Raw genomic sequence first — 26,722 nt, 5'->3', positions numbered from 1 at the left:
TGTTTGAATGACAGTTTCATGATGTAAGGTGACAAATGAACTTCAGGATTCGTGAATGAAAAGGAGAATAAAGACTGCAGCGGTCCTCAAACGTGTCTCTGAGCTCCTTATTTTACAGATGAAACTCCGCTTTACTGACACCGAACCCCAGAAACCCGGCTCCACTGACAATAATCTAATTTTGAGTCACCAAAAGGATTAGAATCTCTTTGTTTTTTAAACCTATCTGGAAATAAAGCTTCACAAAAGGCTCCACATATTCTATTACTTTTTTCTCGTAAATTTACGCGATTTTAAATCGTACATTTATGACATAAAAACTTGTAAATTTAGAAGATTTTTCTAGTAAATTTACGACTTCAAAGTCGTAATTTAAAAAAAGACAAAGAGCCTTAGATGCAGATGTAACTGTGGAGAGCTGGGTAAACTTATATTTTTAGACAATTATATATTTGTAAGAAATTACGTTATCTGATAAGAAAACACCCTAATCTTAAAACATAGTTGTCATCAATAAAATTAATATAATGTATTGGGTTTAATGGATTTAAAGAAAATAAATAAATAAAAAGGAGTCTACATCAATGTGAATTTTTTTCCATCACCTCACTCATCTGAACTCTGGTGTTTGACAGACAGAAAAGTCCATTCAAGGTTGTTGAAATTGGACAAAAGATCAAAGGAAACATCACACTCATAGAGAATAAAAATAATTAAATAAATATTCTGACAGCATTTTGAATCAATACAAGTATTGCCAAATGAACTGTCGCGATATATCTGCAAAAACATTTTTCTAACACACAAAGTGTTGCGGCTCCCTGTGCTTTCATCTCAGTGGGAAACTGATCCAAATGGCTCTTTGAGAGGTTCAGGTTCAGAGCCCTGGTCTAGCACATCCACGTGCATTCCAGCTTTGTATTGGAACATTCTCATGTATAAAGTAAAATGTTTTCTTAAGAAAACAATGTTGTTCCATAATGAGGAAATAAAACACTTTATGTTCTAAATTTGTTATTTATTTATATTGTAAGAAAGAAATCTTCCGCTTTTCAGTTCTTTCCATCCATGCGTGTTCGATAGACGAGAGTGGTAAAGCAAACAAGGATTCAACCGGATTAAAAATACACAAAGTTAATTTCCCTGACAATAGTTCTAGAGCACGAATTAAAACATTAATGCAGATATATCTGGATTCCCAAGTAAAGATCTACTGACGCACAAGTTACATGCGAATTACTCGTAGATTTTCTTGAGAACAATGGAAAACTTTAAAAACAGTCTTTTTAACATGTGTTTGAATCTCCGCCTTCCGGAAAGATCATGGCCGCTGATCCTCCGCCCCTGGTCGCTCTGATTCGTCAGCTGATAGCCCGCCTGCTTCCTCTGGCCAATATCTGAAGGTTGCCAACTTCAGATCCACTCCGCCTCTCGGGGGCCCGTTTTACCGGCGCACACAGTCCGATGATCAAAAGAGTCCCCATCTGGTCAGAGTAAATCATTCCTGGACAACCCAAAGTTCCTTTTACCGACATCCAGAGCAAAGGTCAGCTCCAACCTCCACATGAGAACACGAATCTTCACACTTTCCCAGGGGAAGAACCTTCAACCCAGATGGTACGGATGTAGTCCATGGCATATTCATTGCACCTATGGAAAACTCCTAACTTTGCACAAAGAACATCCTATTTCTACACAGGATGCTGCAACCATAAAGCAAAAAGGAATGTCACATGACCATAAATCTGGATAGTTCAAAATAAGTTCACTTCACACTAAAGATAAAGCTGTAACATAATAAAGAATAAGATATTAAAACATACATTTTCTACAATATATTTATCATTCTCAAAAAGTATCGATAAAAGTATCGTTAAAATACTGGATCGATAAGCAGTATCAATAAGAGTAGTAGTACAGTTTAAAAACTTAGCGATACCCATCCCTATCCCTGAGTAAAGCACTGACTGACCTCCACACCTCTGGTCTCTGGTGTCCACTCAGATACTTGAGCTCTTTGAACCGAGGATCAAGTGCAGTTGCTATCCTTAGTCATGTGATGTTCATGTTAGCCTCATGGCTTTCCATGTCTGTTGTAAAGTTCTCTTTGAATTTAGCCAAGTCTGCTGGGTCATGCTCCCAGGTTTCCATCATTCGGGACAGATGACACAATGCTGGCAGCACCACTGAGCAGGACACAAACTTCTGTCCTCCAGGTGCTCCTTGATGGACCTTTAATAGAAATACATATCATAAATTTCATCATATTAAAAAAGAAGGAACAAACACACAGATGACTAAGTTAGCTACAATGCTCTAGCACTTCCTCCAGCTTCTTAAGCTTATCCAGTTCAGCAAGGGTTGCCATGGAGACTTTGGTTGGATATAGGACCAGGGCATCTGTCAGTGGTTCTGTGTCTCTCAGTATGACCTTCATCATTTCCTGTTCCACTTGGTAGTCAGATCCTATGTGAGGGACTCTTTCTTCTGATGATGATCAGTCTGCTTGTGTTCTAGCTCTGCTGCATTAGCAGGGCTATGTTGAATATGGACCACTAACTTTCTGCATTTTACTAGTGTGCTGTCAGATGTTCTGCAGAGAAACTGCCATGGTGGATACTATGAACCATGTACGGCGTGTGCTCAAACGGGACCTGTCTCTCTGCTGTAGTCAGTCTGCTGACTTTATATTCAATACCCCGCTGTCTGGACACATGCAGAAAGTGGTCAGTGCAGTATTAGCAAGATGCTGCTCTTCTGTTTCCACAACAGTTCAAGCACTTGACCTCAGTTCAACTCTGAATCCTAATAATGTCCCGTAACCTCCAGGGGCCAGTTGTTCAAAGGTAAGCTGATCGGATTTTGGTGATCGGATTGGATCAAATCTTGAAAATGGGTTGTTCAAAAGGGAAAGAAGGAATCTGAAATCATTTTATTTTATTTTCATTTTTATTTAAGACGTTTTCAAAATATCCACAATGTATTTGTTAATGTATATTTGTTTTTTTATTTTTTGTGACTCAGATGAGGGGTCATAAAAGAAATTATGAATGGAAGTGGATGTTTGTTATTTTTGTGTTTTGTCTCAGAATAACAAACTCTTACAGTGACCCCATGTTGGCTCTTCTACCTGTACTTTACATAGCTGGTAGCCCGTGTTTTTATATGTTGTCCCATTTAGAGCACAGGTAATCTGGATTTGGTAATCTTGAAAACTGTGTATCTGGTCCAATGTTGCTTTGAAAAACCGGCATAAAAGTAAGACGGATTACCTGATCCTGCATGGGAAAAAATGTGATTTCCAAATCCAGATCATTTTGATCCAGATTAAACTTTTTGAACAACTGGCCCCAGGTAATAGTGATTACAGAGAGAAGTCCAGTAATCTCCATTGAGCTGCATGGGTCTTTTCAAATGCCTTCTTTATCTTTTTCATCTTCGTATAGGTTGCTGATGTTTTTCACAGCAGTAGCTTTAGAGGGAAGTTGGTGCATTTCTTGCAATACACCTTCATGGTCAACCACATTGATTGGTCTGCTAGCTGTTCTATCCATTTAGCTACAGCCGCTGAAAGCTAGCTTGTTGTTGAAAGTCAAAATCTGTGATAAACTCCGTCAAAAAAATGGAACGGCTTTAAATGTATTTTGAGTTTTTAACACGACAAAACTGACAGCTTTCAAAAACAAATGAATACATATGGAAACAGACCTGCAATTCCAGATAGAAATACAAAGGACACCAGCTGATCATCTGTGAGCACAGAGGCTCTGACTGGAGAAAGAAGCGAGACGTTAAACAGCTCCAACGACCAATCCAATAACCTGTTAGTAGCCAGTTAAATGCTACTAAAGGGACAAAAATGGAAGATGAAAGATTTGACAAGTTTCTTCACCAGCCAAGCCAAGATTACAATTAGGAATAATAATTGAACCATTTATGGTCATTTTCACTCATGACATAGTTCTGATGTTACCTCCCTGGGAACCGCATCTATCATCAGGGGGTTTCCCACAATCCTTTAATTTGACATTATTCCAACAAGAAGTGGCATTAATTTTCCATTTTACTGAATTGAACAATAATTTTTACACCTGTTACATTACCCCTCCCCCCCTTTAATTTCTATTAAATTTCAGTTTGATTTGATTGAAGTGTCATGCACTCATGTGTCCAGCCTGCATGAGCTTATATGACACTGGAAGGCAGAAAATGGCCATCCCATAACTAACATAACAATATACAATAGTCCACCCTACCAGAGTCTAAAAGAATACAAAGTGTCCATTCTTATTGTCCATGCCTTTGCATCAAAAGTTGCCAAAAATAAACTTTGATTTTCAAAAAGCCAACGTAAAATGTTATGTTCAGATAACCAAAACAAATCTGGACATTACTTTTCTATCACCTCATACAAACAATGTCTGGTTTTTTTTCATTCAAAGGACAATAATACAGAAAATGAGATTCATCCTCCATCACTTGCAGCTCACAGACCTCACAGTCTCCTCAGGTACACCTTTAAAGCGCCCTACTTCCACCTGTAGGAGGAGCACTCCTGCTCTGAGTTGAGAATCTTTGTCCACTTTTTCAATTGTACCGAAATTTCCCAAATGACACATGGAAGTCTGTCTTCAGGTAATGTCTCCAGCCGGTTCTATAATCTGAGAACTTTGTTTGATCACAAAGCCCCCCCCCCCCCAGTCCCTCTCTATGGCAGCTTTAGTGGTGAACCTATATACACCAGGAAGTATCTTATTGCTCTGTTCTGAACCTTATCACACTCAGGAGCGTCTTCATAACCCCAGACTCCTGCAGAATCCAATAACACCGATGCCATCATGGCATCGTACGCTTGACTAAACGTGTCAAAGATGAACTCCGGACAGACCTTCATCTGATTTATCACTGCACCAAGCTCCACCCAGCAGAATCTGATAACACCTGCCTTCCTGCTGAGAACATCATATTCATATGGAAAACAAGACCAAGATCCTTAAAAGTATCAGTATACATAAGAGCAGTTTTACCAAAATTGAATTGAAAAGTACTTTGAGGGACACAACTCTTTCTAAAGTGAACTTTTTTCTTTCTTAAACTTGTCCTGTCCAACAGCTGAACAAGCAGATCAGAGCTGAAGGCCTCTTGTGTTGGACAGATGTTACTGTTACAATAGGAGTTTATGGATCTTCAGACAAACAGTATATTTATATAAACCCCTTTTGTATTTAAGGCTAAACTTTATTTATGATGATTATATTTGTATGCATTCCTTGTTGTACCGGACGGAAGAAAAGAAGATAAATAAAAAGAGATAGAGTGGGATGTTAGAGATGGGGGAGATAATAATACAATGTCAAAACGTAAGTGTCATAAGTAAATTGCACAACTTAGTTTACACATGTACACAACTATTTACAGGTTGGAAAAATAGTCATACATTTATGATGGAAGATTTATGTCACAGACTTCTGCACAGAGACAGATACACACGTGATTCACTTTACATAAAAGCTTCAGCAGACATTATCGCTCTGTAAGAATCTGTAAGAAACTTGTCACTGCCACTTTTATGTCTGTCCTTGATTTTGGTGATGTGATTTATATGATTGCTTCTGCTGATGCTTTACATGCTCTGGACACTGTTTTTCATCGTGCACTGCGTTTTATAACAAACATGAGGTCACTAACCCATCAGTGTACTGTATTCTCTGTGTTATGCTCAGGTGGGTTTGCCCTCATCTGTTTTAACTTCATTTCAAGTCAATGTTAATTTATTGCTTTTTCATTCATGATCATGTTTTTGGGTCCAAATCCAAAAAAAATGAGCAAACAGTGAAAATGTCATCTGTCGTCAGTCTGTCATCAGGGCGGGTCCCACCTGACTGAATGGACCAAGTTCCTGGACCTCTAGCTGCATCACTGCTCCTGAACACACTTTTCTGGTTGATTTCAGGTTGGAGAGATGCAGTTTGTCAGAGATCAGCTGTGAAGTTCTGGGCTCAGCTCTGAAGAAAAACCCGTCTAATCTGACAGAACTGGTCCTGAGCGAGAACCAGAACCTGCAGGATTCAGGAGTTCTTCATCTGTGTGGTTTTCTGGAGAGTCCAGACTGCAGACTGCAGACTCTGAGGTCAGTAAAGAAGCTGAACTTCCTGAAGGATGAGAAGAACGGATCTGGTGAAGAACTTTCTGATGTTTCACTGGGAGATTTTCTGTCTACAGCCGTGTTTGAAACAAACTGATGATTAGTTCAGATTTTCTTCATCAGTTGAATTGATTGTTCTGATGATTGATAGAAACTGATCTGTTTCAATCAGGATCTTGTAAATTAGGATCAGCAACCTCTTTTAGACCATGGATCCATTTCATGTCAGAAAAAATGTTCACAGATCAGCCTGTAGAAAGTTCAAGTTGGCGTCCAAATTAGTTTCAGCTTCCAGTTTTCAGAAAACCATTCAAAGGATTTTCTATCTGAATGGAATAGATGGGTTTCCCGTGGGTTTTTAAAGGCTCTGTATTCAGAATTCACTGTTGTCTTCAGGATGGTGAGAGCTAGCTTCACAATAACTTGCAGCATCATCAGCTAGTTTTGATTGACATGGTAAGGGTTCATGTTGGATTACTGTGTCAAATGTTCTCCAGTTTATTTGATCTGTCATAGAGAAATATGTTTTTGATATTCACCACTAAGGGGCGCTAATTGTAAAGAAAATATGCAGATGATGGCATCATGCTGAGCACATCCAGGATTTCTGGGATGAGAAAAAGGAACTTTGGGAGCAGCAGAAGCATCTGAAACCCTTAAACTACCAGCAGAACCATCTGAAACCAAGTTCCTGGACCTCCAGCTGCATCACTGCTCCTGAACAAACTTTTCCGTCTGATTGCAGGTTGGAGAACTGCAGTTTGTCAGAGATCAGCTGTGAAGCTCTGGGCTCAGCTCTGAAGAAAAACCCGTCCAATCTGAAAGAACTGGATCTGAGCAGGAACCAGTACCTGCAGGATTCAGGAGTTCTCCATCTGTGTGGTTTTCTGGAGAGTCCAGACTGCAGACTGCAGACTCTGAGGTCAGTAAAGAAGCTAAACTCCCTGAAGGATGACAAGAATAGATCAGGTGAAGAACTTTCTGGTGTTTCACTGGAAGATTTTCTGTCTACAGCCGTGTTTGAAACAAACTGATGATTGGTTCAGATTCAGGGCGCAATCTGCCAGCAACTTGACAGGGGTTCCCTTGGCTGGTGCCTTCTGGGCTCAGGGTAGGCAGAGTGGGTAGGGCATTAGAGGGGGTATGGGAGGAGGGGTCGGATAGGGTTGTAGAGGGTAGGGTTATGGGGGGGTGGAGCTGTGGGTGCGGGGCGATCTCTGGGTTACCCGGGTCAGGTGTCGGGGCTTGCTTGTGGAGGCGGGGTGCCGATTGGGTGGTGGGCGGCTCGTGGGTTCTCGGGGCCCTGGCCTCGTCCTTGGTCCTTGTCTCAGATGCCGGTTTGCTTATGCCTCTGGGCGCCGGGGGGCCTTCTCTGCGCCTGGCTGCTTGGGTCCTAACGCCCCCCTCCTGGGCTGCTTGGGTCCTAACGCCGGGGGCGCTCCTGGCCTGGAGATCTCTCCTCCCCTCTCCTGGTCTGGCTGGGAGGGATCTGGTTCCCCTTATGAACACACGGTTCACTTCGGCAGCATGCATGTATCTCCACCCCCACGTGCACACTGCCACACTGCTCCCTGTCTGCTTCATCCCTCCTCCTACCCCACAGTGTATTATTGATGGACAGATATTTTCCCGCTCATCTTCATGTCAGAATTTCACCTTTGATGTAATATTTGTCTTTCCAGCAGATCTGGTAAAATTGTTACATCTTACAATAATAACTTATTCAAATCAGTGCATGTATCCACCACATTCTCCACCTCTCTTCCTTTTGCTCTCTTCCACACACCCCCCCCCCCCTTCACACATTCTTCCCCTCTCCCTCAACACACACACAAAATGTAACAAATAAATAAAAACTAATAAAACAAAAAGGGGTTTATACAAATTTACACTCTGGTTTATTGAAGTTCTATAACCTCTTTTTGTGATAATAAAACCTGTCCAACACAAAAAGCCTTCAGCTCTTATCTGTTTTCTCTGCTGTTCGACAGAAGATAAAAAAATATATTAAAAAAAGGAGTGCTCAGTGCAGCATAAGCAAAATGCTGCTCTACTGTTTCCACAACAGTTCAAGCATTTGACCTCAGTTCCACTCCGAATCATAATAATAATGTCCCGTAATCTTCAGGTAATTGTGATTACAGAGAGAAGTCCAGTAATCCCCATTGAGCTGCATGGGCCTTTTCCAACGCCTCTGTGAAGGTTCACAATTAGTCAATGGACAAGATGGGGGTTTCTTCCAAGATCTTTTAATATGTTTTTTTTTTTGGTAGAGTTTGTTTTTTGTAAAGAAAGATAAAAAGGTACAAAAATAGAATAGTTTCAAAACTAAATTACTTTAGTTTTGACAAATAACACACAAAGTAAACGCATGAGTCTCTGATCTTGTTTCCATTTTCCTTGTGACGCATATATATATATATATATATAATTTTGTTCAATTTATTCAACCTAATTTCTTACGTCTATAAGACTCAATAATTGTTTATACAACTCAAATTTACGTATTTATCTAACTAAATGTCACATTACTCCATTAATCTTTTTTCCATCTTAATTACTTATATTTCTTGAACTCTCATATGTCTAAGTTTGAGCCGGCAGATATGCTCATTTTTATAACAATTAAAAGGACGGAAAAAAATGCACTGAGTTTAAAAATTCATTAAATAATTCTCCATCATTGTCATTACAGTGACTATTTGTAGGGGTGTTATATAAACTCATAATCCTCTCCTTCACTCTCACTCATGGTGCAGAGACGTAAGCATAGTAGGACAAAATAACTCTGCAAAACAGAGTAAAACAGCTAAACAACTAAACACAGAAAATGATATTCATCCTCCATCACTTGCAGCTCACAGACCCCACAGTCTTTTCCTCAGGTACACCTTTAAAGCGCCCTACTTCCACCTGAAGGGGGAGCACTCCTGCTCTGAGTTGAGAATCTCTGTCCTCTTGTACATAACATATGGCTCAGTAAAGAAATTATACCTAATTTGCAAATAAGTTTGTAAATTTGGTTTTTGAAGCAGTTTCAGTTTCCAGTCTTTTTCATAGATATCAACTAAAGTTTCTTTAACATTAACGATCTTACATTTTTTAAACTATTAAAAAATAATGATTTTAAGTTTACGGAGGCCAAAATATTAAACACGTCTTTACACCAGGGAGAAATATGAGCTCTATCCCAATCCCAAATGTCACGTGGAAGTCTGTCTTCAGGTAAAGGCTCCAGCCGGTTCCATAATCTGAGAACTTTGTTTGATCACAAAGGCCCCCCCTAGTCCCTCTCCATGGCAGCTTTAGTGGTGAACCTATATACACCAGGAAGTATCTCATTGCTCTGTTCTGGACCTTGTCACGCTCAGGAGCGTCTTCATAACCCCAGACTTCTGCAAAATCCAATAACAGATCCCATCATGGCATTGTACGCTTGACTAAACGTGTCAAAGATGAAGTCCGGACAGACCTTCATCTGATTTATCACTGCACCAAGTTCCACCCAGCAGAATCTGATAACACCTGCCTTCCTGCTGAGAACATCATATTTGTATGAATAATAAACCCAAGATCATTAGAAGTATCAGTATACATAAGAGCAGTTTTACCAAAATAGAACAGGTCATAGACTGGTAATGCTCCAAGATAGATTGGTGCCACTGGAACCCCAGATTGGTGCCACTGGAACCCCAGTGGCACCAATCTACCCCCACCCAGACACAATACACCAGGTTAGGCTGCGCAGTGTGGCAGAGGCAACCAGGTCCCCAATGGGGGCTCTGGTCTGGCCTGAGCCCCGGACCGTCCAGACGAACCCCGCCGATCACAAGTACCCCCACCCCCTTCATCCAGTCAACTGTCCGTCCTCCATCAGCCCCGTCCAAGCCGACATGAGGTGGCCAGTGCACAGGCAGGCCAACCTGGTTGACCCCAACCCACCCCGGGACTACAGGCGACAGGGGCCCAGCCCCGGATGCAGGCAAACTCCCGCCCAGACCAGGCGCTGCCCCAGCCAGCTGGGGCACAGGCCGACCCCAGACACTCCAGGGGGACGAGACAGCACCCCCCCCCCCCCAAACAGACTCTCTCGTCCCGCCCGCCCCCTGCCCCCCATCCACCACCCAGAGGCCCCAGGGGCAAACTGTGGCCACTCCATGTGGCCAAGAAGAAGGTTTAAGGCAAGCTGCACGTATCTGGAAAATGTTGTGTGAATAGACACTTTCTTAATAATATAGCAAGACATTTCATGCTTCACGGTAAAACATCAGAACAACAATCTCAGTCAGTTCTGCTCAGTAATCCTTTCGGCTTTTCAAAGGTCATTTTTCATTTGGGTGACAAACTCATGATTAGGGATGGGTACCGAGCCCCGGTTTTGTACGAGCCCCGGGGCCACATTCTTCAAGACCGCAGTATCGTTAAGAACTGACCTGAACGGTTCTGCTATCGGTACTGAAGAAGTCGCTTTTTTTGTGTCCCACAAATATAAACATTATCTGCCATATTTAACTTATCAAGTCAGTCAATTTTCCTTTAATTAATGATGATGTTAATTTCGCTGTTTTCGCTGAACAGGAGAGGTTTGTCTGGCTCAGTGGCGGTTTTAGATATGGGCGATGTGGGCGGTCGCCCAGGGCGGCACTTCATAGGGGGCGGCATTTGCCGTGCCCGATGCGTGCGTTACTCATATGCGTTACTCATATTGTGCTACGATATTCAAAGAGGAAGCTTGCAGCTTTTAATTTGAAATTGCTTCAGCTGCCGACACTTAACACTTTTACTTTGACACATCAAACTGTTAAGAATGTCTTCCTCCTCTTTGCTCTTCACAGTTATGGTGCAAAAAAAAAAATGTAAAAAAATAAAAAAATAAAAGATGAAATAACTCAGAGTGAAAAAACGTAAAACAGGCACATGAAAAGGAATTGGGCAGAACAAACACCCGTGCTCAACTCAATTTCGACAAAAGCAGGCAATGGGGATTATTTCCCACAATACTTTGCTCTGACACGGCAGACCCGACACGCACGTGACCACCGCCCTCTGCTGCAAGACGCTTGCGGCCACACCTCTTTGCTGTAGTCTTTGGAACATTAGTCAAAAAACTCGAGAGGGGGGCGCAACTCGCCGGTGGCTGGCTGAATCACACTAACAGGCGTGAGGGGAGTCTTTTTCTATCTGACAATCAACTCTGGGCCGCAGCTGCGCCTCCCGTCATAGAGACGGAGCCGCGTGTGTCAGAGGGAAGGGGAGGGGGAGGGGGGATGAGCGCAGACCATTTTTTATGGATTGAGGTTTTTTGGAGGATTTCTGCTGTTGGTGTTGCACAAATTTAGGGAAATGCCAAATATTTTTGGAGTAATCCCACTGACGAGTTCTATGATTTAGTCTTTAATGTTTTATAAGACCTAAACATATTAATCACAATAAGTTTTTTTTTTAGATCTAATCCCTCTGATATGTTTCACAAAGACACACACAGGGCGTCACACATTAAGAAATTATTGTTAAAAATGAAGCAGGAGTCCGGCTCTAAAAAAAAATGCTCTAAAAAATGATAAAAGAGCAAAAAAATGGAATTATTTGATTTGTAATTTCTTATTAATATTTCCAGGCTTTCTTTGTTTTGTCCTGCAGCATGTTCATATTTGTATAATTTTGACAGAATATATTTCTATGGGGAGCAACATATTATTTAAGGTTTAACTTGTGTTCCTGTTTTTATTCATATTTATGTTCAAAAAGTTCAGTTTAAAAGGTTTAAAAGTTTAGCTTTAGTGTGTTCATTAAATGTTTATCTTCTTCGGCCCAAAACTTTAAGCGTGTTTTTAACTTAGGCCCCCTGTGTGACTTAGTTTGACCCCCCTGTAATATGAGTCTAGAACATTCATGCATTGTTTTGTGTAAAATAGCTAAATAGAAGATAGGGAACACAACAGGATGTGGTCAAATTTTGTAGGTGTGCGGGGGGGGGGGGGGGGCTGTGGGGTTACTCGCCCAGGGAGTAAGTCAGTGTAGAACCGCCACTGGTCTGGCTATTTGTGTGCACGGGGCCGGGGCTGTTCAGACAGTACGCGCCGCGCCCACACACACAAGGTTAGGCAGTGCACACACAGACAGTGGTGATCTCAAGTCGTAGGGGACACGTCAGCGCCCCCCGAAAAAAAATCCTTTTATCCCCCTATTTACTAAGAACACCCTTTTACCTGTAAATCGATGAAGTTCTGCGTCAAGGAGTCCTTGCTGCCACGATGAGCGTATGTTGCGCTGTCTGTGAACACGCTGTGCGGGGGGGGGCTGCAGGCTGAGCAAACAACGAACAGGTAGAAAGGCGGGGCTTAGACTCACCGCTTATGGTTCCAGACCCGCAACAAACTAACAGCTGCTTCCTAAAATTTAATAATCATTAATAACTAATGATATTCTTCATCCATAAAATTAATATAATTTATTGGGTTGACTGGATTTTTAAAAAAAAAAGAACATAAAAGGAGTCTGCATCAAAGTGAATTTGTTTCCATTATTTCACTTAACTTAACTTAACTCTGGGTGTTTGACCGACAGAAAAGTCTATTCAAAGTTGTGGAAAAAGGAAAAAAGATCAAAGGAAACATCACGCTTATAAAGAATAAAAATAATTAGTTTAAAAAATTAAATAAATATCCTGTCTGGAACATTCTCATGTATTAAGTAAAATGTTTGGTTAAAAAAAACAATATTGTTGCAAAATGAGGAAATAAAACACTTTATGTTCTTAATTTGTTATTTATATATTTATTTATAATATTATTTCGTCCTCATAAAGTATCGATAAGAGTACTTTTAAAATACCGGATTGATAAGCAGTATTGATAAGAGTAGTAGTACCGTTAAAACCTTAACGATACCCATCCCTACTCATGATAATCAACAACCAGTCTATTTCTGAAAAACCACATCAACGGGCGACCATGGAATCCTCCCAACATAAAAATGGTTCAAATCCAGTGAGTTCTTCTCATGTTCCCAGAGTCGTGTTGTATCTTTCAACAACTCCATTCCCCATTGGCTGATATGGAGTAGTGGGAGGTTCTTCAATCCATCTGCAACAATTCTTTCAGGAGACGCTCTCAAAATGTGCTCCTTGATCAGAATGGATGTACTGAGGAACCAAATAAAGTGAAAAAGTCCTTGATGAGACAGCGAGCGACTTGTTTGGCTGACTGATTTCCACATGGGAACACGTGTGCTAATTTAGTAAAATATCCGTGATGCTGCGTTCACACCAAATGCGATTCACGCAGCAAATTCTCTGTCTCCCGCCTGTCCAAAAGTGTTCCTGAGCTTGACGCCGCGGCCGCATGTGGGAGGAGCTTCCAGCTAATGTTTTTAGCCTGATCACTACATGGAGCGATGTCTGTGTTTATGCTGTTTACAATGCATGGAAGACACAGATGATGTTGAGAGATCAGGTTTATTTATTATGAAGAGCTCTACAAAAACATGGGTAATCACGTCTCCGTGTCTGGGTTCATTCCGGCCTAGTGAGCTTTGTCTGTATGACAGCTGCTTCCACAGTGTTTCTGTATCTCTGTGAAACAGTTTGATGGTTCACTGTCCCGCATCAACCCGAGAGGGAAAGGGAAGCCCAAAAAATGTTAATGACAGCAGGTCAGTTTGTGCTATTTGTGTAGTGATGAGAGGGATCTTTAGTTGTTTGCAGACTGACCTGGAATATGAATCAGCAAGAGAATAAATGTGGAACATCTGCCAAGTGGAGTCTCATCTCTTTCTGGACGGAAACGGAAACAAATATCATCACAACCTGATATGTGCGTCTGAGCTATAGGTAAGTGAACTATTGATTCGTTCTTCCGACCTGCGGCTGGTGTACCAGGGCCAGAGTCTACAGCAGAGGTCTCAAACTCGCGGCCCCCAAGATGATATTTTGCAGCCCCCGCCTTAATATGAAAGTTCAATTTTAATTCGGGCCGCCAGTTTGTATAAAAGACACTTTTTCATTGCCGTGCGCGGAGCTGACCCACCAATCACAGTGCGGTAATTTACTCTTGGGAGCGTGACAATGACGGGCTTGAAAGCAGGACACCTGACAGCCCCCTCCCTCCCCGGACCACATTAAGGAGTTCCTTACTTTCCTTTAGAACGTATTTTTTCGCTCGTAATTTTCTAAATACATGCAGTCCGTGCTGAACTTTTCTCTGGGTCGCACAGACCCGGTGGAAGGTTTAGGGTTTTGGTTAAGCGCACGCCGGCGTGTCACCCCCGACCACAAACGGTTTATGCACGGCTGTTACAGCACACGGCTCCCGCGGGAGTCGGGTCAGCTGAGGAGAATAAATGTCCCACACCTACATGCGTGACAGCTAACGGGGCTTGAACTTTAAATATGTGCGAGTGACAAGATTTAGTTTTAGACACACTGAAAACACGTGGGGAAAATGCAATGATAGATGTGTTTAAGATGAACCAGCGCCGCGCCTGGATCGTTGGGGAGACCAGGCGGGGGGGGGGAATGATCTGTTTTATTGTATATTTTATGCTTAGTTGAATGTTTTGTAATGTATGTAGCCTTTTTTTAATCAATTGGTATTTTAAATTATTTTGTTTGATCACTGAACTACAAAAACCATCAGGATACATGCCCCATAATGCATTGTTTTGTAGTCATCAGGGCAGCTTTCAGTCAGTGCAGTACTAAATTTCCAGCTGTGTTCGCTCAGGTTGGGGCCTTGCTCCCACCCCTTTCTCGTGATATTTTTGTTTTGATTGACAGGAGATGTTGGAGCAAAAACAAAAATATACGTCACACACCAGGTGATCTGTGCAGCGTTGAGTCCACCTGGGTGATCTCAAACACGCTTTTGGTGTCACCAACATACATTTCCATCCGTTTTCTTTACTTATTTGTACTGTCATGATGCTTTTGTCAGTTTACCTTGTTGTTGCATTTTCAAAAGTGCAGATTAAAATGTGACACTGAATTTGAAACGGCACATTGTAATTTTTGCATCTATTAATAAAGTATTTATTAATAGTAATACAGTGGAAATTAGTAGATTTGGTTAGCATTATTTATTTACGGTATGCGCCCCTAAATTTTCTGGTTGCGCCCCTAAAATTTTCAGTTGGGGGCCACAGTGCTCCTAGTGAAAAAAGTTAGTCTGGAGCCCTGTTGTAATGTTTTTGTGTATTATTCCTATTTGATTGCTTGAAATAAACCATTTCAAATCAAATCAAAAATGTTGTTTTTCATGTCCCCCAGCCGGGACTTGCTAACCCTGCGCCACCGTGCAGCCCCTATAAATCTATTGGATTGTAAATATGTAGTCATGAATATTTCATAATGATCAATGACATTTCAATTCCTCTTCTGTTTTAACTTAATTTCAAGTCATTTCTAATCTATTGCATTTTCATTCATGATCATGTTTTTGGGTCCAAATCCAAAAGAAATGAGCAAACAGTGAAAATGTCATCTGTCAGTCTGTCATCAAAGCGGGTCCCACCTGACTGAATGGACCAAGTTCCTGGACCTCCAGCTGCATCACTGCTCCTGAACACACTTTTCTGTCTGGTTGCAGGTTGAAGAGATGCAGTTTGTCAGATATCAGCTGTGAAGTTCTGGTCTCAGCTCTGAAGAAAAACCCATCTAATCTGAAAGAACTGGACCTAAGCGGAAACAACTTGCGGGATTCAGGAGTTCCTCATCTGTGTGGTTTTCTGGAGAGTCCAGACTGCAGACTGCAGACTCTGAGGTCAGTAAAGAAGCTGAACTCCCTGAAGGATGAGAAGAAAGAATAAGGTCTACAGCCGTGTTTGAAACAAACTGATGATTGGTTCAGATTTTCTTCATCAATTGAATTGATTGTTCTGATTATTGATAGAAACTGATCTGTCTCAATCAGGATCTCGTAAATCAGGATCTCCAACCTATTTTAGATCACGGATCCATTTCATGTCAGAAAAAAATGTTCCGAAATCGGCCTGTAGAATGTTCAAGTTAGAGAGCTGCATTGGGAACCCAAATCTCGCGGGATTGGGCGGTTTGAATTGTGCTGCGGGCGGGAGTTGGCAGCAAAAAAAAACTCCGCGGGATCAGTGTTGCCATGAATATATATTGGCGGACTACTTTAGGCTGTGCAGCTGTTGGATTCTTATGTACCCTCAGCTCAGTGAATGCACCAGGTAGGCCCAAAGGCCTCTGTCATCTAACCTGAGAGAGTCTCTGCTTCAACTCCCACAGTGAAAGCTGTGTCTGTATCTGACACCCCTGTTTCCATCTCTCTGACAGTTTGAAGCCAAAGCTCCTCCCCCACCTTTCCACCTGCTTTTCCTCTCTACCTGTTCACCTGTTCATATCCTCTACAGCTGAGAGTTGTTTTTCCCCGCGCTCCCAGTGTGTCCTACACAGAGCGCGCAAAATACGGTCATCATAGCAGGTTGACACGATAGTGGGGCGCTCTAGCGCAGCACACGGATGAAAGAGCTGTCAATCTATCCGGCAACACTGCGCGGATAAGGATGGAGCAGGTTGCCTGGCAGGGACATGTCAATTGATGAAACAGAAAAGAACCTCAAACGAGGTTCATCGTGAGAAATGCATGGTTCTCAGATCTGCGAATCACCAAAACTGGAAAAGGCTGAAGCTAAAAAAAAAGTTTTTCCATCAGGAAAAAATTAATTCATAGATTTTCAGCTCTGTTGAACCATTAATGTTTTTTTTCCTCCATAAATTCAAATGACTTTGACCTGCATCTTTACCAGCTGGTTCAGCGCTTCCGGCCGTCTGTCTGCGCGCGGACACACGCACACTTTTAACCGAACAGGATTTGTGAAAATATATTATATTTAATAATTAAGTTGCACATTACAACAAAAAGGAATCCATGAAAAGATGAGGCTGGAGGAGGGACATGAATCTCTTTAATAATGTCAATACAAATACATGTTTTTTTCCTGCGGGACGGGAGACGATACAAAATCAATGCATCTCTATTACTGTGCGGGACTAAAGTCTATGAGTTTTGCGGGTGCGGGCGGGAATGTAACGCATAGGTTGCGGGAGGGGACAGGATTGGTCAGAAATTCAGCGGGCGCAGGCGGGATGAAGAAAATAGTCCCGCGCAGGGCTCTAGTTAAAGTTGGCGTCCAAATTAGTATTCAGCTTCCATTTATTCAGAAAACCATTCAAAGGATTTTCTATTTGAAGAAAATAGATGGGTTTCCCGTGGGTTTTTAAAGGCTCTGTGTTCAGAATCCACTGTTGTCTCCAGCATGGTGAGAGCTAGCTTCACAATAACTTGCAGCATCATCAGCTAGTTTGGATTGACATGGTAAGGGTTCATGTTGGATTGCTGTGTCAAATGGTCTCCAGTTTATTTGATCTGTCATAGAGAAATGTGGGTTTGATATTCACCACTAAGAGGCGCTAGTCGTAAAGAAAAGTTGAAGATGATGGCATCACGCTGAGCATGTTCAGGATTTCTGGGATGAGAAAAAGGAACTTTGGGAGCAGCAGAAGCAGCTGAAACCCTTAAGGCCCGTACACACCGGGACGAATATTCGCCAGGCGTTATTCGACACGTTTTTTGTGTTCACACCCAGGCAATTTTCGCTGACGATGAGCCGAGCGAACATGCAATTTCATTCCCTGACATTAGATGGCGCTTAATGTAAAACAGAAATACTCCTGTACACAAGGTGGCGCTGCGCAACTTTACGCTTCTTAAAGTCGCTTTTCACTCAGAAGAAGAGAGCAAGTATTTACGCGCTTGTCAAAATCATACAAAGAAAACATGAATATTTCAAGCACCAATAGCTCCAACTGGTGCTTAGTTCGGGGATATTTTAGAAAGTCCGTCATTACTTCTTCGCGGCTGTGTAGACGCTACTTGGCGTCTATCTTCTTCGCTGGTATGTGTGCTCAGAAAGGCAGTTTGATGTGTGAGCACCCCCAAGTTGTGTTTTACTGTAACTTCGGAAGCTCCAGACACGTGTGCTAAAGCGCCGTTCTAATTGGTCGTATAGTTTTCGACGCGGCGCGTCAAACCAAAGAAACGAACCCGAGGCGTTTTTAAAAAAGTGACGCTTTGACGCGTGGCGTTATTTCGCGACGGTGTGCACACTCACATTGGTGCCCTTTTGTTTAGTCATGAGGCATTAAACGTTGGCGAATATCGCAGGCGAAATTCGTCCCGGTGTGAACAGGCCTTTAGACTACCAGCAGAACCATCTGAAACCCTTAGACTACCAGTAAAACCCGCTGAAACCCTTAGACTAACAGCAGAACCAGCTGAAACCTATAGACTACTAGCAGAACCAGCTGAAACCCTTAGACTAACAGTAGAACCAGCTGAAACCTATAGACTACTAGCAGAACCATCTGAAACCCTTAGACTACCAGCAGAACCATCTGAAACCCTTAGACTACCAGCAGAACCAGCTGAAACCCTTAGACTACCAGCAGAACTAGCTAAAACCCTTAGACTACCAGCAGAACCATCTGAAACCCTTAGACTAACAGCAGAACCAGCTGAAACCCTTAGACTACCAGCAGAACTAGCTAAAACCCCTTAGACTACCAGGAGAACCAGCTGAAACCCTTAGACTACCAGCAGAACCAGCTGAAACCCTTAGACTACCAGCAGAACCATCTGAAACCCTTAGACTACCAGCAGAACTATCTAAAACCCTTAGACTACCAGCAGAACTAGCTAAAACCCTTAGACTACCAGCAGAACCATCTGAAACCCTTAGACTAACAGCAGAACCATCTGAAACCCTTAGACAACCAGCAGAACCATCTGAAACCCTTAGACAACCAGCAGAACCATCAGCAGCTCCTCTTCAGGGTCACATTCAGACAGTTTGGGCCCCATGGATCCTAATGTTTTTCAAGGCCCCTCTACAGTTTAGAGATGTCAGGAAATACTTTCAGAGGAGAACTAGAGACTTTTTCAGCTATTTTTCTGCAATGTGATCATTTGAAAATGGATTTAAAATTTAAGATTCAAGATGAAGTAAAACCATATAATCTGACATTTTTTAAATCAAAGCATAATCTATTGGATTTGAACATTTTAGTCATGAATAATTCATGATGATCAATGACATTTGTCATGACAAGTCATTTCTAATCTATTGCATTTTCATTCATGATCATGTTTTTGGGTCCAAATCCAAAAGAAATGAGCAAACAGTGAAAATGTAATCTGTCAGTCTGTCATCAGGGCGGGTCCCACCTGACTGAATGGACCAAGTTCCTGGACCTCCAGCTGCATCACTGCTCCTGAACACACTTTTCTGTCTGATTGCAGGTTGTGGTTCTGCAGTTTGTCAGAGATCAGCCGTGAAGTTCTGATCTCAGCTCTGAGGAAAAGCCCATCCTATCTGATAAAATTGGACATGACCTTCAACAACCCGCAGGATTCAGGAGTTCCTCATCTGTGTGGTTTTCTGAAGAGTCCAGACTGCAGTTTGCAGAATATGAGGTCAGACTCCATGTTTCAGTTGTGTTCAGATCAATATGATGACAAAGTTATGTTGATCCACAGTGAGCAGAAATGTCCAGATTCTGATATGCAGCAGCATCTTCCTGCAGCTGCTTGTTCTCTTAAAAGATCTGCAGAAGTACTGCAGAAGATCATCTCCTGAAAACTGGGAGGAAGACTTTCCAGCATCATGCTGCTGAAATTCTCCCATGATTCAGTGCTGTTTGGAGAAGAGCTGAGCAGAAAGAGGAAGTGGACTTTTCCTGCTGTTGCTGCAGAAACATCAGTTGGTTTGGATGCAGCCACAGGCTGATGTTTGACTTTCACACATCTGGACTTCTTTCCTGAAGCAGCTGCATGTTGTCCTGAATGTTCCTGAATGTTCTTCTTCTCTGCTTCTGCTGGACTCTTCTGCTCTGCTGCTGTTGCTTCCTATCTTTGGACTTTTTCTAAACTCTCTGATCTTCTTCAGCTCTGAACTCTTTAGAAGAAGTGAAGGATGAAAAACATGAACTTTGTCTTTAAACTCAACTCTTTGTTCTAGATTGAGGTTGAAGAGCTGCAGAAGGTCATATACCTGCTGTAATGTCTCACGTCAGAAGTCCAACCCGTCCTACGTGAGAGGACTGACCTTTGATTACGACTTCCTTGATTCTTCCAAAGTTCAGCAGCTCCAGGATCTGGTGGAGAGTCCAAACTCCAAACTGCAGACTCTGAGGTCAGTAGAGGGTTGGAGTCAGTCCAGCTGCTTCCAGATGTTTGGTCCTAAAGTTAGTCTGAGAGCAAAGATGCAGAGTTTCCTGTGAAGCTGCAGCTTCTCAGTGAAGCTCTGAGGAGAATGATGACAGGCTTCAGGACAACAGTCAGCCAATCAGAGCAGCAGAAGCTCCAACAGGTGAAGATGACAGGAAGCTGCTGCTCTGAACAGGACTGAAGCTCCTGCTGCTCTTTCTGCTGCTGTGCTGCATCACTGATGGACAGACCAGGATCAGGAGACACTCCTTCATCTCTGTCTCTACACTTTCTCTCCGCAGGTTCAACTGGTGGTGAGTCTGATGTTCCTCTTGGAGGAGCAAAGAGGAAGTGGACCCCGTTTCTGTCCCAGTCTGGGTGGGAGCTGTTGTGATGCTCCCATGGCCAGGTTGGCTCCTGGCATGAGGAGATTCCTAAATACTGTTTCCTCGCAGCAGAGCCAAGCCGTACATCTTTTTTTAGGAGTTACTTAGTCCTTGTACGTGGGGTCATGGGTCGTATGTTTTAATGGAGGGGAGTGGGAAGGGTGAATGGTGGGTTTTTACTGTAATATTGTGTGGTTTCTGTTTTTAATGTTAAAGCGCTTCGAGCTGCACAAAATGCATGAGAAGTGCTATTTTATACATAAAGTTGGATTTGATTTGATGCAGCTGCTGCAACACCACCAACTGCATTGAAGCAGGAGGGAGAAGGGAGACACCTGCTGGCTGTTTGCAGAACTGCATCTTGGTGTCAAAAGTCTTCAAACTGAAAACTGTCCGTAAAATTCCTGCAGCCTGTTTAGATCTAATAAATGCTCTTTTGAATCAACTCTGTGTTTTCTATTGATTTCTGTCTTCATTCTATCTTTAAGAACATTTGCTGTCAATGAAACCAGGAAGTAACGTGTTTTTAAAGATTGATGACATCATCAGTAGTGGAAACACTAGAAAATGGAGATCCAGCAGAGAAGTAAACATCATGAACTTCCTCCAGGACAAACTGTTCTAGACTGTTGGAGACAGGAACAGCTTTGGTCTGGGAGTTGTCTGTATTCTCAGATTAAATCTTCTCCTCCAATATCTGCTGCTTCCATCACCGGAGAGACTTGTTCTTCCATCCAACATCAGCACCTCTGAAATAACCGCCTACATGTGTGAGCTGGAGGCGGAGCTTCAATGGGATTTAAAAGCTATGGACCAATGTTCTCTTTCTGGATCAAACCCACAGCTTTGATGGACCTGATTGGGATGCGGTTCTGATCAACCGGATGGAGATCCAGTTGATTAGTTAATCATTTGTTTAGTTTTTGAAACTGAGGAAATCTTTGTTGCCTGATGATGTTACAGTTTTAGTCTGTGTGGGACTTTGTCTGTAAATATTTTGTATATTTGTGGAGACCCAGTTGACTGAGGTCATTTGTCTGACACAAAATCTTCTAACAGATCTTCTACACTTGGTCTGATTTGAATGTCTAGCTCGCTGACTGTCCAGTCCTTTCAAACATTGATGTCTTTTTGTCTGGCCTTTTCCTGCAGGTGTTGGTTTTTTCTCCACAGGTGTCCAGGATGACTGGCGGGGACTCCTGCTTCACCTGCAGCCCATCTCCACCCTCTGACTGTGTTTCTGACTGCTGTTCCAGCTCATGGCCGCCAGTCTGTCAGTTAACGTCTGATGGGATGGAGCTGACATCTGCTAGAAGATTTCCTGTCAGACATCAGACGTCTAGCAGCTGCTCTGCTCTCTCTGATCACTCTGTCAGGAATGGTGTCTGGTCCAGCAGACCTCTGGGCGTTAACTCTTCATGGAGTCTTCCTCATGGCAGCCATTGTGAGACAGAGCAGCTGGTGGTCAGGAGGAGGGATGGTCTTCCTGGCTGTCATGTTGTTCTGAGCCTCAAACAGCCTAGAGGTCATTGGCTGCATCTAGAATGGAGGTGTGACTGTCACAGGCAGGTGATGATGTCCTGTAGTTGGAGATCACCTGGATGCTCTGTCACATGTGGCGGGAATCTCTGCTGTTCTGGAAGTGGATTCTCTGAGCATGTGGCTCAAAGGTGGAAGTTTCTTCTTTTGAAGATGATTCAAAGCTGGAAAAGAGTTTAGTTTGTCTGATCAGGAAACTGAAAATGAGGACGTCAGCGGAGCAGAAAGAGGAGGAACACCGTCAACAATCATGTTGGAGCTGCAACAGGCATTTTCCTGACTCAGTAAAAACATCTGTTTGTTTTTCTTTGTTCTCTCCAGCAGCTGAACAAATGGAAGAAGGTTGTAGGTTCAGTGGACCAGGAGCTGGATCATCTAAAGCAGGGGTGCCCAAAGTGGGGCCCGTAGGCAAAATTTGGCCCGCCAAAGGTTTTCTTCTGGCCCGCCGAGTCGTGGCTGCGCAAGCCGCAATGTTTACGCAAAACCCCTTAACCTCACATCCATTGTCAATGATGGTGAAAACTCTACGGCTGTTTTTACTTTCGTTCTCCAGATGGCGCTGTTAGCACCTTTGCTGCCCACCGCTGCCACCCCCTCTCAACCCCCATCACAGAGTGTCTACTTTTACTTCCTAACTGCTCTCCCTACCGGCATTTTAAACAAAAGTGGGAGGAGGATTAATTTTTTTTTTTGCAGAAATCTCTTCTAAGGCTGTTTGTCTTATTTGCCAGCAATCTGTGGCTGAACTGAAGGAGTACAATATATGTCGCCACTATGAGACTAAACATGTGGTCTTCTCCAGATACAAAGGTGAGGCGCGAAAGAAAAAAATCAAACGAGCCCCTATCAAAACTTCGGTCACCTGCTGGCTGTTCTTTGTAACTGCATCTGCAGCTTCTAGAAACGTCTTTGTTTCTGTTTTCATCTTTTCAAACAGTTTGTTTTCTTCACATGAAGCCTAAAGAAATGTCCTCAGAATGATGGAAACAGTTTTTTTGCAGCTTGAAGCTGTTCTGGAAGATTTTCTTCTTTAGTGCAGAGAAATCTCTCATTTGATGAGACGGAGGAACTGCAGCAACGTTTCCTGGAAAACCTCCACATTTCATTGAAACCATGTTGGAACTTTGTCCATGAGGTCACATGGTCTGGAAGAAGCCCCAGTTCCAGCTGACAGAAGTCTGGTTCTGATCCATCAGATCTCACTAGCAACAGAACCAAACCTTCACGTGTTGCAGCAACAGTTTCCATGTTTGGGAGGATCTTCTGAAGAACAGCTCAGTTCCAGATCACATCATGATGTTTGATGTTTTCTTCATTCCAGAAAATCATCTGTGTCACCTTTGATCTGTGCTGAGTCAGCACTTTGACTTCTTTTCAACTTTAGATCCATCATTTACAATCAAGGATGTATAGATATATATGATCTAGAACTTCTTTCTAGGATCCTGATGGACTTCACAAAGATGATACCTCCCACTTTGGTTTGTGTCAAATGTAGAAAAACTAAAAGAACCAAAATCAATCCAGTTTGAATCAATTCTGTCTTTCAGATCTTTGGAAAACTGAAGGAATTTCTGCATCCCAGATTTCTTATTGGGTTTTGGTTTCGGCCTTCTTTTTCCAGAGGGGAGTCAAACTGTCCTTCTAGTGATGCTCCGGTAGTTTTAGCCTCCATGTGTTCTCGTCCCTCAGAAGATCAGATTTCAGAGGATGGGCTTGGAGAGAAAAGTGGAGTTGTGCTACTGAACAGAGGAAAGCTGGAAAATGATTGAATGTGAAAGTCCGTCTGTCAGCAGTACCATCAGAAACACAATCACAGAGAATGGACAGACCATTTGGAATGATTTCATGGACAAATATCATGAACACACGATTTTTTTTTTAGCCCTGATGGCCCACCACTGCGTTTACCACAATAAAAGCCCAAGTTTTAACTGACATACTGCAAAGATTTGAAAACTTTTTTCTGTTTTTTTCTACAAAGATTTGTTAAAAAACTATTTAATGCTGAGATGAAATAAAGACTCTTGTTTTTGATTCACTGCCTTAACTGTGTGATAAATATATTACATCCAGTTTAAATGAAAAGATTAAAAATACCTGTTTGGATAGTAACAATATTTTTTAAAGGTTTTTGTAGGTTTTAGAGTTGTAATGTCTCATATTATTTACTATTAAATATTCTTCTGATCTGATTTCTTTGTTGTGTCCTCGCAGGAATGACTAATGTTGGAGCCACAAAAATGCTCTCATAGCTTCATTAGAATGAGGTTGAAGGCTGAAAATGAAGACTTTTTTGTTTGTAAAAAAAAGAATTAAGTCAAAACAAAAACCATGGATAAATATAGTCTTTAAAATAATGTGTGTATCCCTTGTGCTATCCTAGGCACTTTACCATTGGGAGTTGGGTCATCTACACCCACTAGACAGTGCGCTGAACCTTTTCTCTTCAATGATTTGTGATCTTCACTGGTGTCCATGGATTACATGAAATCTTTCCACCTTTATCCACCTTTGTCATGGTAGGGAGAACACGTCAATGTAAGGGTGGGGTCATCTAAGATAGCACAAGGGTTAATAGAGAAACAACAATGTTCATGGTAAATGGCGTATACTTATATAGCGCTTTCTACCTTCTTTCGAAGGCCCAAAGCGCTTTACAGTCAGACACACATTCACACACTGGCGGCGGCTCCGCTGCCGAACACTGGCGCCAACCTCCCACCAGAGGCAAGGTGGGGTTCAGTGTCTTGCCCAAGGACACTTCCGACACATGGGGGTGCAAGGCGGGAATCCAACCTGCAATCTTATATTCAATCATTCATACAAACATGTTGGTTCTAATTAGTTATGTTTTGCTTCCCTGAACACATCAAATCTTTTTGATGCTTCAAACTAAAAAGGATTTCCCTTCTGACTATTTCTGACAGAGAGAAAGCACAGGTCACGTGATGGTGTGTTTCTATGGAGAGTCAATGTCATCAAAACCAGACTTTTCTGAGATTTCTATTGAGTCCATTTATCTAGAAAGAAAACCTTCAAAACTTGATCAACCAAATATCAAATCCACTGTTCCAACTTTCCGTCTGGTTAGTCTTTCCAAGAAAACCAGGAAGTTTCTGACTTGATGATCAAATGTTTGTCAACAACTGCTTTAGTGAGTCTGGAGAAGAAAGTTGATCTGTTGGGATTTTCTTCTGATCTAGTCTGGACATTAAAACAAAAATTTCATTTTCATTAGAAACATTTTCTGACAGAAATAGTTTCTACTTTATTGAATAAACTGTGGTTTAGAATCAGAGAAATAAAGGTTTTTCATTTTCAGACAACAACAACCTTTAGATGTTCTCATGTTCAAAGTCACGACTGAGCTTTCTCTCTTTTTTTATGTAGCTGCTAATAAATGGTTCAACAACGCCACCTGGGGCCCCTCAGGCCCGGGAAAAGAAGAAAGGCAGGTGCAGGTCCTGCTCCAAACAAAGGCAGAGGCTGTAGTTTACTTTAAAATATAATGTTTTAGATTTCCGTTAGAAACAATGTTGAGAACCCCTTTAATAAAAACCACAATCCTTGATAAAAGTCAGTTAAAATATTCTGGAGGAGGAACTTACCGAGGTGGTAAAAACAACATAAAAACAAAGCAAACACCCTTTTAGTGCATCACTGCACATATGATGGAAACCACACAGCACACTGGGACCCACCACCAGACAGCAGTCCACCACCTCGGCCTCCTACCTCCTGAAACAAGAATAAAATTGAGAATAAAAGCCACACAATTAAAACGGTAAAAAGATAAAAAGGTGATTAGTGTTCAGGGGCGCTGGTAAGCCGCCCAACCACCGCAGACCAGCTGGTGGGAGCCGTCCACAGTCCGGTGAGACGCCACAGCAACGAGAGGTCTCCGTGAGCTGAGCATATCGCTCCGACCGGTTCCGTCGTGGCGGGGCTGAGAACCCGGACAGAAATCACAAATAAAAAACAGTCAACACGTTCCTGAAAAAAAGGAAATAGTTTACAGGAGCCTTAATTGTACCTGACGGAGGAAGGCCAGCTTAACATACCTGTCACTGAGAGGAAGCAGATCTAAGTGAAAAAAAAGACATGTCACGCTTGCAGACTACTGCCGCCAGGCCACAGATGCGCCAAAACCTGGCCGATTGCTCGTGTACAGAGAACTGTGAACACGTGTGCTCGTAAGTTCCCATTCCCAGTTTCAGATTGGAGAATTTTTTTTTTTTGGTAGTCAAAAAAATTTTTTTTTTCCTCTAAACTTTATTAACAAGCCTGGCTTACCTACTTGCTTCCACTTCCTGATGCCTTGATGTATGGCAACAACAAGAGTTCATGTCCAAACAGGGAGGAGGGCTTTTAAAGCGCCGCCACCAAATTAACACGTCTGTTGGCTGTAGCCTCATAATCAACCC

At 42.3% G+C, this 26,722-nt stretch overlaps 2 protein-coding genes across 11 annotated transcripts in view; both read left to right on the top strand.

Moving 5' to 3' along the window:
- LOC105355262 (NACHT, LRR and PYD domains-containing protein 12) overlaps nucleotides 1-21,201 on the top strand; it is a 40,135-nt gene extending 18,934 nt beyond the window's left edge. For 5 of the 10 annotated variants that reach the window (XM_023961979.2, XM_023961978.2, XM_023961975.2 and 2 more), the window contains 6 exons: nucleotides 5,954-6,130; nucleotides 6,891-7,067; nucleotides 15,730-15,903; nucleotides 19,465-19,638; nucleotides 20,183-20,356; nucleotides 20,673-21,201. In XM_023961979.2, the coding sequence (XP_023817747.1) occupies nucleotides 5,954-6,130; nucleotides 6,891-7,067; nucleotides 15,730-15,903; nucleotides 19,465-19,638; nucleotides 20,183-20,356; nucleotides 20,673-20,688 (892 nt within the window). In that variant the 3' untranslated portion in view covers nucleotides 20,689-21,201. Of the gene's footprint in view, nucleotides 1-5,953; nucleotides 6,131-6,890; nucleotides 7,068-13,840; nucleotides 13,977-15,729; nucleotides 15,904-19,464; nucleotides 19,639-19,748; nucleotides 20,357-20,672 lie in introns of all 10 variants that reach the window. The other 5 variants (XR_013650503.1, XR_013650501.1, XR_013650500.1 and 2 more) reach the window with 4 other exon arrangements.
- The window catches only part of LOC110016657 (uncharacterized), a 310,438-nt gene that overhangs the window by 110,797 nt on the left and 172,919 nt on the right, over nucleotides 1-26,722 (top strand). The gene's annotated exons all lie outside the window — the stretch shown is intronic.

Source organism: Oryzias latipes, chromosome 2 (genome assembly GCF_053564925.1).
Source record: "Oryzias latipes strain Hd-rR chromosome 2, Olatipes_Hd-rR_3.1".
Classification (NCBI taxonomy): Eukaryota; Metazoa; Chordata; class Actinopteri; order Beloniformes; family Adrianichthyidae; genus Oryzias; species Oryzias latipes.
The sequence above is the reverse complement of the archived record's forward strand: the minus strand, read 5'-3'. Positions and strand labels throughout refer to the sequence as shown.